We start from the raw sequence: 14,920 nt of genomic DNA, 5'->3' as shown, positions 1-14,920 counted from the left end.
TCAGGACTGAATTGAGTGTCCAGTATTTACAATAAAAGAGAAGTAATTAAGAAGAATAAGAAGACTGAAGGAAAAATTGGTATTTATATCTGAATGATGGAGTTTTAGGTGGTTCTTATATTTTCTTTTAAAGTGTATTACTTTTATAATTAGAGGGTTCAGAATAAAAATGTACCATTCCTTCAGATACTCTTTGAAAAGATGGATGTCTGAATCAACGCTCCTTGGAGAAATCATTCAAGTACCATCCAAATACTTTATTTATAAAATGCTGAAGAAGCTGATCTTCTAGTTTAATTATACAGATTTTTTCCTTCTTAGTTCCATGAAGCTTAATGTTTCCATGAACTAAAACCAAGAAATACTTGATATTTTGTTATGCCCCCCCTGCATGCATTCCCCAGAGGGTCTTTTGCTGAGTGTTGGGGGGAATGTAAATAAAAGCATTAAATTAAATTAATATCTCCAGTACACAAAAACTGGCAGATTAAATGTCAAGTCTGTCATGGTCCTGGGAATACAGAGGGGGAGCATTCTGCAATAAACTCCCAATTGTGGCATTGCAGAAGAATGGGGCAGAAAGAAGTGTAGGGGAAGAAAATGAGCCAATGGTTCTATAGTTTTGTGTGTGTGTGTGTGTGCAAGAAGCATATATATTTTAAACTTTTTATTTTGAGGTAATTATAGATTCACATGGAGTTGCAAGAAATAGTACAAAGACATTCCATATAATTTTCTGTAGTCTTCCTCAGAAGCAACATCTTACATAACTATACTATAATATCTACAACCAGGAAATTGATACAATCCTTTTATCTTATTTGGATTTGACCATTTTGCATGCACTTGGGTATGTATATTCAGTTCTATGCCATTTTATCACATTATAGATTCTTATGATCACCACTAAATAAAGGTACAGAATGGTTCCTTCACCCTAAGGATCTCTCCTCTTGCCTATTTATAAACACACCTACCCACTATTCCTCTCCCAATGCTTGGCAATCACTGATCTGTTCTACTCTATAATTTTGTCAAAAGACAGGAAAGAAGTGTGTTATTTTTTTTTTTTTAGCATTTTTTCTTTATTTTTAAAAGAGCCTTAGATTACATAATGATACATCAAAAATATAGGGGATTCCCATATGCCCCATACTTTTTCCCATTAACAACATCTTTCATTAGTGTGGTATATTTGTTACACTTGATGAATACACATTGAAGCATTGCTACTAACCATGATCTATAGCTTACATTATGGTTTACACTTTGCACCATATAATTTTATAAGTTTTGACAAAATGTATAACAGCTTATATCTGTCATTGTAATATGCAGGACAAATCCAATGTCCCCAGAATGCCCCATGTTACACATATTCTTCTATTTCCCTCACCTGAGAACCTCAGGTAACCACTGTCTTTATATCAATGATAAAAGTTCATCCATTATTAGAATAATAATAAGTCTACTTTAGCCCATAGTTGCATTCCCCCCTTACATTTATTCAATTCCTCAATCTTAAGGATTGTGGGATGGTGATGCCCACTCTGCATCTGATTGAGAGGGTCTTAGGTCCCATGGGGCAGATGGTTGGAACTGTCTTGCTTGAAGGTGTAGATATTCTCTGTTTTCTGAGATGGGTGTTGTCCATCATCATCCTTTTGTTAGTTATCCCAGCTGAGTCTGATGAACTGGAGAGGAGGTGTTGGGTGCATCTCTGCTGAGATTCAGGGCTCAACCAGCATATGAAAAGATGAAAGATTTAAGTCCCTGGGACAAATATTTAATGTGTATAGTACAATTATCAGTTCAAATAATTGGGGGGAAAGAACCATGTATAGGAAAATTATAAATTAGTCTACCTTTTATATATTGGATAGATGGGTTATTATATGTTCCAAGGTAAGGCTTGCTGATGGGGTGCCAATCTCCTTGGGTTGTCTGCCCTGACTATAGTGTATAACTGTCTCTAGAGCTCACAAGAACACCCCTGCTTGAGGTACAGTTTTCTGTGGCAATCAGTGCAAACCTTCTGAGACATGCATAAAGGTAACCTCTAGAATGACCTCCTGACTCACTTTGAAATCTCTTAGCCATAAAAACTCATTCATATTTAATATTTACCCCTTTTGGTCTAGGTCTTCTTCCCAATGCATCAGTAGTTGGCACTTGGTAATAATCCCTTGGTGCCAGAGACGCTCATCCTGGGAGTCATATCCCATATCAGGGGAAATGCAGTGAGTTTATATGCTGAGTTTGGTTTAGAGAGAGGCCACATTTGAGCAATGAGGTTGTATTAGTCAGCCAAAGAGGGGCTGATGCAAAATATCAGAAATTGGTTGGTTTTTATAAAGGGTATTTATTTGGGGTCGGAGCTTATAGTTGCCAGGCCATAAAACATAAGTTACTTCCCCCACCAAAGTCTTATTTCCACATGTTGGAACAAGATGGCTGCTGACATCTGTGAGGGTTCAGGCTTTCTGGGTTCCTCTGGGCTCAGCTCCTCTGCTTCCTCCACAAGGTCAGCTTTAGACTATGAAGCTCTCTAAGCTTTGCATCTCACCACAGGGTCAGCTGTAGACTATCAGGTGAATGGCTCTGTCTCCTTCCCTGGGGCTCCAGCTTAAGTCTTCAGCATCAGACTCCAACATCAAAACTCCAACATCAGAAACCCCCAACTCTGTCCTTTGCCATGCCTCTTATCTGTGAGTCCCCACCCACCAAGGGATGGGGACTCAATACCCTAATCATAACTCAATCATGCCCAGGTACAGATCAGATTACCAGTATAATCTAATATTTCTTTTTGGAATTCATCAATTATATCAAACTGCTACAGAGGTTTTCAGGAGATAAATCTTAGACAGTATATATTACTAGGCTAAATTTCAATTTTACAAGAACAAGGGCCTGGCATATTGGTCTGTCCTCCTTTTCTAGGCACTGCCCATCTACTCTAGAGATTCATGCCAATCTATGCAAGAATGTAGCTGGACTCCCCAAGCTGGACATTCAATAGCCCATCAGTTATTCTGTGGGTCTCCACCCACCAAGACAATATCCCATGACCATATGAATACATTTATATTCAATAGTGGCTTGGCCCAGGTATCCCCTTCCCACAAATTCCCCCCACAAATATCCTATACTAGTGATCCTCCCCTGCCATATTTGCAACTCTTCTATATTCCATATTCCATATTCTTTATTTGGAATATTCTATATTCCAAAACCTCCCCCCAAAAAAGCCAACAAAAAATATTAAAATAAAAAAAGAAATAAAAAATCTAAAAAATTATAAAAATTTTTTTTGCATTGTGCCTTTCATCACCGTAAGATCTGCTATCTTTTATGTATATTGACAATTTCTTCTATATGTTTCCCCAATGTCTTTTTTTTTTTTTTCATTTTATTTTCCCAAAAGCTTAAGTTACAGAAAAGTCACATAGAAAATATAGGGGATTTCCATATACCCCACCCCCTCTCACCCTCACATCCTCTACTACCAATAACTTCCCACATGAGTATGATACGTTTGTTATAATTCATGAACAAATATTGAAGCATTGCTACTAACCATGGTCAATTGTTTACATTTAATTTACCTTTTACACCATATACTTTTTTTTTTTTACAGTAAAGAGCAGCATATAGTTTTCATTATTTTTAAATTGTGTGCTGCACATCCTTTATTTCAGTAAAATTTAAAGGTAAGTTTACATGCTTTTTAACACTTTTTCTTTTCTTTGTTTACATTTTTGGTCTGTTTTTTTAATATTACATTTAAAAAATATGAGGTTCCCATATACCCCCTACCCCCCTCACCCCACTCCTCCCCCCATAGCAACAATCTCCTCCATCATCATGAGACATTCATTGCATTTGGTGAATACATCTCTGAGTGCCGCTGCACCTCATGGTCAATGGTCCACATCATAGCCCACACTCTCCCACAGTCCACCCAGTGGGCCACAGGAGGACATACAATATCCAGTAACTGTCCCTGCAGCACCACCCAGGACAACTCCAAGTCCCCAAAACGCCCCCACATCACATCTCTTCCTCCCATTCCCTACCCCCAGCAACCACCATGGCCACTTTCTCCACACCGATTCTGACAAATGTATAATGGACTGTATCTGGTATTGAAAGATCATGAAGAACAGTTCCAGTGTCCCCCAAATTCCCTATGTTCTACCCATTCTTCCCTACCCCATCCCTCGGAACCTATGGCAACCAACTAAGTTTCAACTTTTGAAGAATAAGATTCAGAGTTACATGCATTAATATTGAGGACTTGACATACTGGTTTTTCTTTTTTAGACACTGCCTATGTACTCAAGAGGTTCTTACCCCTCTACTTGAGAACATGGCAGTACTCCTAAGGATCAAGGATGGGAGTTTAATATTTTCTTGTTTATTGTGTGGGCCTCCACACAATACCCTATGCCAAGATGAACACATTCATTTCCAATAGAAGAATGCATGCTTTCCCACATATCCCCCACCACTGATGCCCTGCACCAGTGACCTTCCCCTGCCATATTTGCCAAAAAAACATTCCCACCATTATAGTTTCAGCTACAGACCTACACATCCCCAGACTTCACTTGTTCCTTCCTTCAGTCCTCCCCTCAGTTCCATAGATAGTCCATCTCAACATCACCTCTACTGCTCACCCTCACATTCCGGCACTGTCCAACCCACTCACATGCCTGTACCACCATCACTCCTCTCCACTCGCAAACCACTCCCTTCCACCTTATCATAGATTTTGCCCATATTGAGCATTGGCTCACCACATTCTACTCCCTATCTCCTGATAACCTATTTTTCTGACTCTAGCTCTGTAAGTCTCCTCACTAGGCTTAGATTAATATCAGGAAGGTCGTGCAACATTTGTCCTTTAGTGACTGATTCACTTCACTCAGCACAAGGTCTTCAAGACTCATCCATGTTGTTGAATGTGTCAATACTTCATTCCTTCTTATAACTGAGTAATATTCCATTTACGTATATACCACATTTTGCTTACCCATTCAGCTGTTGATGGACACTTGATTTATTTCCAACATTGGTGTGCAAATATCTGTTTATGTCCTTGCTTTCAATTCTTCTGGGTATATTCCCTGCAGTGGGATTGCTGGATCAAACGGCAATTCTATAATTAGCTTCCTGAGCTAATTACTGTCTTCCACAGTAGCTGTACCATACTACTTCTCCCCAAGCAGTGGATAAGAGTTCCCATTCTTCCACAGCCTCTTCAACACTTGTAGTTCTCTGTTTGTTTGTTTTTTTAACAGCTGCCAATATAATAGGTGTAAAATGATATCACATTGTAGTTTTGATTTGCATTTCCCTAATAACTAGTGATGTTTAACATCTCATTATATGCTTTTTAGCCATTTATATTTCCTCTTTGGAAAAGTATCTACTCAAATTTCTTGCCAATATTTCAAATGGGCCATTTATCTTTTTTTTGTTTCCAAGATGTAGTTATGTCTTTTTTTTTTTTTTTTTTTAAGATAGAGGATTTCTTTATATAGCCTGGATATTAGGCACTTATCAGATATGTGGTTTCCAAATATTTTCTCCCATTGTGTAGACTGTCTTTTCACTTTCTTGACAAACTCCTTTGAAATGCAAAAGTTTTTAATTTTGAGGAGTTCCCATATCTATTTTTTCTTTTGTTGATCATGCTTTGGGTATAAAGATTATGAAACCATTTGCTACCGCATGATCTCATAGATGCCTCTCTATGTTATCTTCTAGGAGATTTATGGTCTTGGCTCTTATATTTAGATCTTTGATACATCTTGAATTAATTTTTATATAGGGCATGAGATAGTGATCCTCTTTCATTCCTTTGGATGTAGATATCCAGTTCTCCCAGCACTATTTGTTGAATAGACCATTTTGTCCCAGTTGAGTGGTCTTGGTGGCCTTGTTGAATATCACTTGACTCTGTATGCTGGAATCTGCATCAGAACTCTCAATGTAGTTCCATTGGTCAGTATGTCTATCCTTGTGCCAATACCATGCAGTTTGGCTACTGTAGCTTTGTAGTATGCTTTAAAGTCAGGTATTGTGATTCTTCCAATTAGATTTTTCTTTTTCAAAATGTTTTTAGCTGTTCAGGGCCCCTTGCCCTTCCAAGTAAATTTCATAGTTAGCTTTTCCAATTCAGTAAAACATGCTGTTGTAATTTTATTGTGTAATTTTTATTGGGATTATGTAAAATCTCTAGAACAATTTGGGTAGGAGAGACATCTTAATGATGTTTACTTCTCCAATCCATGGACTGAAGCATGTTCTTTATATATGTTTCTTTTGGTCTGGAAATATCTGGAATAGTTGAATGTGAGCGTTAGGAGGACTCATATGACCCTGTGTTCAAACTCCCTTTTATAGAAATCTTTTGACAACCTTTTTTGCAGTCTTTCTATTTATGGGAGGTGGTGGAGTTCACAGTAGGCAAGTGCTCAACATGTGTTCTGACTGGGTGACTGGTGAACCTCTGTTGTCTCGTGGAAAGTGGGGTTAATAATTGTAGTTATCTTACAGACTGATTAGAAGTTTAAGTGTAATAATGGTGGCCATATGTCATATCCAGTGCCTGACACACATTGAGCTCAATCAACAGAATCTTTTTTGTTTTAAGATTTATTTATTTCTCTCCCCTTCCCCCTCTCCACCATTGTCTGTTCTGTGTCCATTTGCTGTGCATCCTTCCACATCCACTTGCATTGTTAGGTGGCGCTGGGAAACTGCATCTCTTTTGTTGTGTCATCTTACCGCGTCAGCTTTCCGTGTGTGCAGTGCCATTCCTGGGCAGACTACAATTTTTTTCATGCAGGGCAGCTCTCCTTGTGAGTGCACTTCTTGCATGTGGGGCACCCCTATGTGGGGGCACCCCTCCATGGCACAGCACTCCTTGAACATAGCAGCACTACATGCAGGCCAGCTCACCACATGGGTCAGGAGGCCCTGGGTATTGAACCCTGGACCCTCCATATGGTAGGCGGACACTATATCAGTTGAGCCATGTCTGCTTCCCCCAGAATCTTTTTAATTATGTTAAATAGAAACTCTGTACTCATTAAGCAATAATTCTCTTTTCTTCTCTCCCCGCTACCTCATAAGAACCTGTAATCTACTTTCTGTCTCTTTGGATTTGCTTATTCTAGATATTTAATCTAAGTGGAATTATACAGTATTTGTCTTTTTGTAACTGGCTTATTTCACTGAATCTAATGTTTTCAGGGTTCACCACTCTTGTAGCACTTATCAGCACTTCATTGCTTTTTATGACTGAATAATATTCCATTGTATTTAGGCACTACAACTTTTAAACTAGAGAAGTTGTGGGTTTACAGAAAAATCACACTTAAAATATAATATTTCTATATAGGGTGCTATTATTAACACTGTGCACTAGTGTGGTACATTTATTGAAATTGAGGAAAACACATTTTTATAATTGTACTATTAATTGTAGTCCATGACTTACCTTAGGGGTTCTCTATTTGTATTGCACAATCCCTTGGATTTTTAAAAAAATTATATTTCAATAACATATACAACCTAAAATTTTACCTTTTAACCACATTTAAATATAAAACTCAGTGCTATTAATTACATTTACAATGATGTGCCACCAACATCACCATCCATTACCAAAATTTTCCATTATTCCAAATAGGAACATTGTATATTTTAACCTCTAAATTCCTATTCCCTCCCCCACCCCAACCTATATTCTAGATTCAGACATATGTTTCCTTATCCTAATTATTTTCTATCAAAGAATTCATACAATATGTGTCCTATTGTGTCTGTTTTTTTCCACTCAACATATCTTTAATGTTCATTCCTATGTCACATGTATTATAAATTCATTTCTTTTACACCTGAATAATATTCCATCATATGTTTTTACCACATTTTGTTTATCCATTGATTGGTGATGGACACTTGAATTGCTTCCATCTTTTGGCAGTTGTAAATAAGCTGCTGTGAACACTGGTATAAAAATATCTGTTCAAGTCCTTGCTTTCAATTCTTTTGGGTATATACCTAGAAATGGGATTGCCAGGTCAAATACTACTCTATATGTAACTTTATGAGGAACTGCCAAAATGTTGTCCATAGTAGCTGCACTATTTTACATTCCCACCAACAATGAATGAGTAATCCAGTTCCTCTACATCCTCTACAACACTTGAAATTTTCCTTTTATTTAAATTTAAGAATTTACTTTTTTATCTTAATTACAATTACTCAGCACAAGTGGTTACACTCCCCAGTTACATTGGTTCATTCCTCAGTCTTGAGGGATTTGGGATGATGTGCACTCTGAAAACTTTAGGCTGAGAAGGGACAGATATTATGGGACAGAAGAGGATTTTGCTTGCACTTGAAGACACTCCCTTTTTATGGAATGGGGCAGGTCTATGATCATCATTTCATTAGTTGTCCAGGGCAGGTCCAAAGAACTAGAAAGTAGGGGTTGACCCCAGTTCTGTTGGGATTCAGGGCTCAACTGGTATATGAACAATAGAAAAAATGTGTGTCTCTAAGAAATATACTTAACAGGTCCATTAAAAATTATAGGTTCAAATAAAAGGAGTAGAAGAACGATGATCAGGAGATATATAAATGAATATAACTATGTTATATTGGGGAAATAGCTTTTCATATATTCCCAGATAGAGCCTACCAAGTGAGTGTCCATTTCATGAGGCCATGTGGCTTGCCTATGGTACCTGAATGTCCCTAGGGCCCTCAAGAGTACTATTTTTTTTTTTTATTGTGATGTGACTGCAGCAGTCTTATATTTGAAACTCAAAAAGGAAACAATTGCGTTCCAAAACAGCTAAATATGCAGGTCCAAAAATGAAGGTTTTTTTTAACTGCCACATTCACTCTGAAGCCCATTCATCTCGTTCAGCATCCCAAAGATTAAGCACATGTTCTGCTTAGCTATATAATAAAGTGGCAAACACGCAGCACCACTGACATCACAGGACAATTGCCTATAAAATTAGACTTCTGACACTGGGCTCCAGCTTCATTTTCTCACAGGTCGTCATCCTCATCCGGCAGAGCAGTTGTCTGAGCAACCTCTAAGTCATGTTCATACTGTGCTGCCAAAGCTGGGTCCATGACAACCTCTGGTGGGGCAAGAGCAGGCATGGCCACAAACTCCAAGTTAGGGTCTCCAATCAGTTTTCTAGCAAGCCAAAGGAAGGGCTTTTCAAAGTTGTAGTTACTTTTGGCAGAAATGTCATAGTACTGAAGATTCTTCTTTCGGTGTAAGACGATAGATTTTGCCTTAACTTTCCTGTCCTTAATATCCACTTTGTTGCCACACAACACGATGGGGATGTTTTCACACACTCGTACCAGATCTCTATGCCAATTAGGCACATTCTTGTAAGTAACTCTCGATGTTACATCAAACATTATAATGGTGTATTGGGCTTGAATATAATAGCCATCTCGCAGTCCACCGAACTTCTCCTGGCCAGCCGTGTCCCACACGTTGAACTTGATAGGTCCTCTGTTGTTATGGATCACAAGGGGATGGACCTCAACACCCAAGGTAGCTACATACTTCTTCTCAAATTCACTGGTCAAATGACGTTTTACGAAAGTAGTACCACCATCGCTAACCAATACAAGTTTAAACTGAACTTGGAGTTCTCCTTGGGCAGCCATCACAATGGTTCTTCCAGAAGCATCTCCGTGCCCCGTCTGACTGAGGGGTGGAAAGATGGCGGAAGCCTCAAGAGTACTATTATTTTTCGCTTTGTTTACTGTGCCTGTTTGTGAAATTCATCTGAGATCTAATAAGTATAATCTCTGGAAGGACCTCCCAACTCACTTTGAGATCTCTTAGACAAAAAATCTCTGTTTTATTTAATATTTCCCTTTCTCCAAATGTATCGCTGATTAACGCTTGGTGCCAGGGAGGCTCAACTCTGGGAGTCAGGTCCCACATGGGGGGAAGGTAGTGAGTTTATTTGCAGAGTTTGGCTTAGAGTGAGGCCACATTTGAATAACTAGGAAGTTTTCAGGATGTAAATCTTAAGTATTAGTTATAATTAGGCTTAGTTTCATTAATACAGGAATAAGGTTCATAAATCCAAGATTTAAGTTCACAGGCTTGGTTAATTAGCTTATTTTCTTTTTTTAGGCAATAATTATATATTCCAGAGATTTTTACCATCTTATTTGAAATAGTAGTAGGACTTCCTCAAGAGGAAATAATAGTATTTTGTTAGCCACTGTGTGAGCCTCTTTCTATCCAGAAAATATACCTATGACAACAAGGACATATTTTTAGTCCATGGAAGTAGGTAACTATATAACATTCAAGCTATTCAAAATACCTCTTCAGACACCTGACCATATCCACCTTTACCTTTTGACCAAGGTTCTGGTAGTTGACATGTAGAACATAATTTATATACTTGCCTTGATTCTTGTGTAAAGTTTTTCTTTTTCTCTCTCTCTTTTTTTTTTTTTCATTTTCCTGGAGGCGAAGTTTTGACCTGCAGCAGGCTACAAGTACAGTCAGAGAAGACTCATAGTAAAGCAGTATAAATGACAAGGAAATTTGGATGTTTCTGTAGTATAATATTTTTATAAGAGTAAAAAATACAATGTTCCTATAACACGTCCCATCCCACATTATTTTTGACAATAACCATGGGTTGTACCTTTGTAACAATTGATGAAATAATATTAAAATATTACTATAGCCATAGTGCACATTTTGCTTTAGGTGCATTTTTCCCCATATACCACCCCACTATCAACACCCTGTACTATTGACATAACTTTGCTATAGATCATGAAAGAACATTCTTAATGTTTGTATTATTAACCATTATTTCCCCTTTCAATTACATTCTCAGACACATTTCAGCATTGTTAATTACACTCAGGCCACTGTGTCACAATCACCTCCATCCATTTCCTAAGTACTGCAATCAATCTAATTATAAATTCTCCACAGATTAAGTATCAGCTCCCCATTCTCTACTTCCATTCTATCTCCTGGTAACCTATCTTCCATACTTTACCTTCATGAGTCTGCTCACTATATTTAGTTCATATCAGTGAAATCATACAGTATTTGCCCTTTTGTGTCTATATTATTTCACTCAATATAAAGTCCTTGAGATTCATCCACATTGGTGCACATTTTAGTATGTCATTCCTTCTTACAGCTAAAGAATGTTCCATTGTACATATATGCCACATTTTGTTTATTCATTCATCTGTTGATGGACATTTGGGTTTCTTCTATCTTTTGGCAATTGTGAATAATGCCACTATGAACATTGGTATGCATATTTATGTTCGTGTCCCTGCTTTCAGTTCTGAGTATATACCTAGTAACAGGATTGCCAGATCATATAGCATTCTATACTTAGCTTCCTAAGAAACCACCACACTGTCTTCCATAACAGCTGCACCGTTCTGCATTCCCACCAGCAATGAATGAGTGTTACTATTCTTCTAAATCCTTTCCAAAACTTGTGTTCTCTGTTTAAAAAAAGAAAAAAAAAGCTGCCAGTCTAGAAGCTGTGAAATGATATCTCATTGTAATTTTGACTTGCATTTCCATAATAGCTAGTGATGTTGAGCATCTTTTCATGTCCTTTTTAGCCAGTTGTATTTCCTCTTTGGAAAAATGTCTGTTCAAATCTTTGCCTATTTTTTAATTGGGCTGTTTATCTTTTTACTGTTGAGTTGTAGGATTGTTATTTATACTGGATATTAGACCTTTATTGAATACGTAGTTTCCAAATATTTTCTTCCATTGAGTAAGGCTGCCTTTTCCCTTTCTTGGCAAACTCCTTTGAAACACAGAAGTTTTTAATTTTGTGTGCATGACATTAGTTGATTTTCTTGTACTGAACCCCACCTCTCCTTGCATAGCTGGAATAAATCCCACTTGATCATGGTATATAATTCATTTAATGTATGGCTGGATTTGGTTTGCAGGGTTTTGTTGAGGATATTTACATATAAATTCATTAGAGACATTGGTCTGTAAATTAATTTTCTTGTAGCATCTTTATCTGGCTTTGGTTTTGGGGTGATGTTGGCTTCATAATAAGAGTTATGTAATGTTCCCTCCACCTCAGTTATTTGGAAAAGTTTGCAACTGTTTTTTGCGGATCCGAAGGTTGTCTTTTCACTTTCTTGATAATGTCCTTTGATGAACAAAAGCATTTAATATTGATGAAGTCAAATTTATTTTTTCTTTTGCTTGTGCTTTTTGATCTTGTATATAAGAAATCATTAGGAAATACAAGGTCATGAAAAATTTCCCCTATGTTTTCTTCCAAGTTTTATGGTATTATCTATTATGCTTAGGTCCTTGACCCATTTAGAGTTAATTTTTTTTTATATGGTGTGTTTTAGAGGTTCTTCACTTTTTTGCATCTGGACAGCCAGTTTCCCCAGCACCATTTGTTCTAGAGACAATTCTTCACCAATTTGATATACTTGGCATGCTTGTCTAAAATCATTAAGTCTTTATTTTATTTTTAATTATTTATTTATTTTTAAAAATTACATTCAAAAAATATGAGGTCCCATTCAACCCCACCGCCCCCACCCCCCACTCCCCCCACAGCAGCACTCTCTCCCATCATCGTGACACATCCATTGCACCTGGTAAGTACATCTCTGAGCATCACTGCACCCCATAGTCAATGGTCCACATCATAGCCCACACTCTCCCACGTTCCATCCAGTGGGCCCTGGGGGGATCTACAATGTCCCGTAATTGTCAGTGAAGCACCACCCAGGACAACTCCACGTCCCGAAAATGCCTCCACATCTCATCTCTTCCTCCCATTCCCCAAACCCAGCAGCCACCATGGCTACCCTTCCCACACCCATTCCACATTTTCTCTGTGGACATTGGATTGGTTGTGTCCATTGCACATCTATGTCAAGTGGGGGCTTAGATTCCACATGGATACTGGATGCACTCCTCCTGCTTTCAGTTTTAGACACTCTAGTCTTTATACATAGTGTTATTTTCAACATCAGAGCAAATAAACTTATATAAAGACTTCTGAAGTTGAACTTATTCAATAATAGAGGATATTCTATATTTCTATATATTTCTGCGTAGACTTAAGAAAATAAATTGTCATCAAATCAAGTTCACGATTACCAGATATTCTACTTCCAAATAAATGAGACGCCCAGAATAAGTTTGGAAAATTGATTCCATTTATTTATTTTTTTCCTACATTTTACCAATATAGTCCCCCATCATCTCACCTAAAGCATGGCACATGGCAACAACTTCCTAGCTGATCTCGAGGTCTCTGTTCTGGCACAATTCAATCTTTTCTCCACACTACATCTTGCATGATCTTCCATATGCAGAAATCCTATCTGTCCTTTTTCCATGTGGACACAGTCTGATTCCTCAGTATTCTTATTATTTTCTATGTTCTATCCATTTTATACTTTTTTTAAATGCCTTAATGAATTTGTATCTTTATCAGTCCCTGATTTTCAAGAATGTCTTCTCTGCCTGAAATACTTTTCATCCAACACTGACTTGTCTTCTTCAAATTAGACATCAGCATTTCCAAAAAGTCTCTCTTGACCCCAAGTCCACACTAGCTGTCCCTTCTCAAGGCACCTGAATTTCCCCCATTACAACGCTGATCACACTGCATTATGATTGCTTGTTTCCAAGCCTGTAGGCTAGGGAAGTATGAAGGATAGACAGGGACTCTTATCTGTCTTTTTTTTAATAGGCTCAGCATATAATATAGCACAAGGTTTATAAGAAGAGCTCAGGTGCCCGAGCTGGTGGGGGCGAGTCCAGGGACCTGTGGGAAGAAGCAGAGTGGGGCAGGGGAGGAGAAGAATGGAGACAAGACAGGATTCTGATCAAGTCTTGTTTATTGGGGGTAGAACATGGGAATATATAGAGAGGGAAGGGAACGTGTACATAGGTGATAGCCTGGTCTTGTGGGTGGCAGACGTCCAAGGAGGGGATTGGCCGACAGTTCGCACCAGGTCTGCGGAGTTTCGCGCCTTGCGCATGCGTATTGCTGTGGTCACCTGAGTAGTGGCGGGAAGGGGAGAACAAAGAAGCAGGGAGGAGAAGAATAAGGAAATGACAGGGCAGATTTGTGAACTCCGCCATGTTGTGAGATCCGCCATGTTGTGGGAGGCTATAGATAGGTCTCACAGCGGGTGGCTCCCTACACTCAGGGAAGTGGACATGGCTCAACTGATAGAGCATCTGCCTACCATATGGAGGGTCCAGGGTTCGATACCCAGGGCCTCCTGACCCATGTGGTGAGCTGCCCATGTGCAATGCTGCTGCACGCAAGGAGTGCCCTGACATGCAGGGGTGCCCAGGAATGGCTGTAGCATCTGCTGGTTTGTGGCATTTAGCACGTTTTGGATGGGTGCAGCATCTAGCTTGCTGTGGTGGGTTGCAGTATCTAACTTGCTGAGGGGAGTTGAAGCAGGTGTGGCATCTGCTCCTCTTTTTTAGGAAGCACCAGGATCGAACCCATGACCTCCCATGTGGTAGGTGGGCACCCAACTGGTTGAGCCACATCTGCTTCCCAACATGATATATTTTTAAATAAAAAAAAACTAACGAAAATTTCTTCAGGAAAATGAATGATCAAAAAGCAGAGTAAAATGAAGAGAAGCCATGTTAAACCAGGGCTCTCACTCCATTTATTCTTCACTCAACCAGTAGGACTAATTGGTGCTACAGTTGATACCAGGGGTATACATCTAAGGCAGATGCAATGAGAGAGTAGAAGGAGCCAAGGGGAGAAAGAAAGAAGTAAATGAGAATGTTAAAGAACAAGCAAAAGTTACTTCAAAGTTTACAGGCTGTTTGTTC

The 14,920-nt window shown here is 38.6% G+C and overlaps 1 protein-coding gene across 1 annotated transcript; it reads right to left on the bottom strand.

The window, feature by feature from the left end:
- Positions 1 to 8,911: 8,911 nt before the first annotated feature.
- LOC101429863 (GTP-binding nuclear protein Ran-like) lies at positions 8,912 to 9,783 on the bottom strand. The gene has a single exon (XM_058280210.2). The coding sequence runs from the start codon at positions 9,721 to 9,723 to the stop codon at positions 9,082 to 9,084; it is 642 nt and encodes a 213-aa protein (XP_058136193.1). The 5' UTR covers positions 9,724 to 9,783; the 3' UTR covers positions 8,912 to 9,081.
- Between the last annotated feature and the right edge of the window lie 5,137 nt (positions 9,784 to 14,920).

This window comes from Dasypus novemcinctus, chromosome 2, assembly GCF_030445035.2.
Source record: "Dasypus novemcinctus isolate mDasNov1 chromosome 2, mDasNov1.1.hap2, whole genome shotgun sequence".
NCBI lineage: Eukaryota > Metazoa > Chordata > Mammalia > Cingulata > Dasypodidae > Dasypus > Dasypus novemcinctus.
The sequence above is the reverse complement of the archived record's forward strand: the minus strand, read 5'-3'. Positions and strand labels throughout refer to the sequence as shown.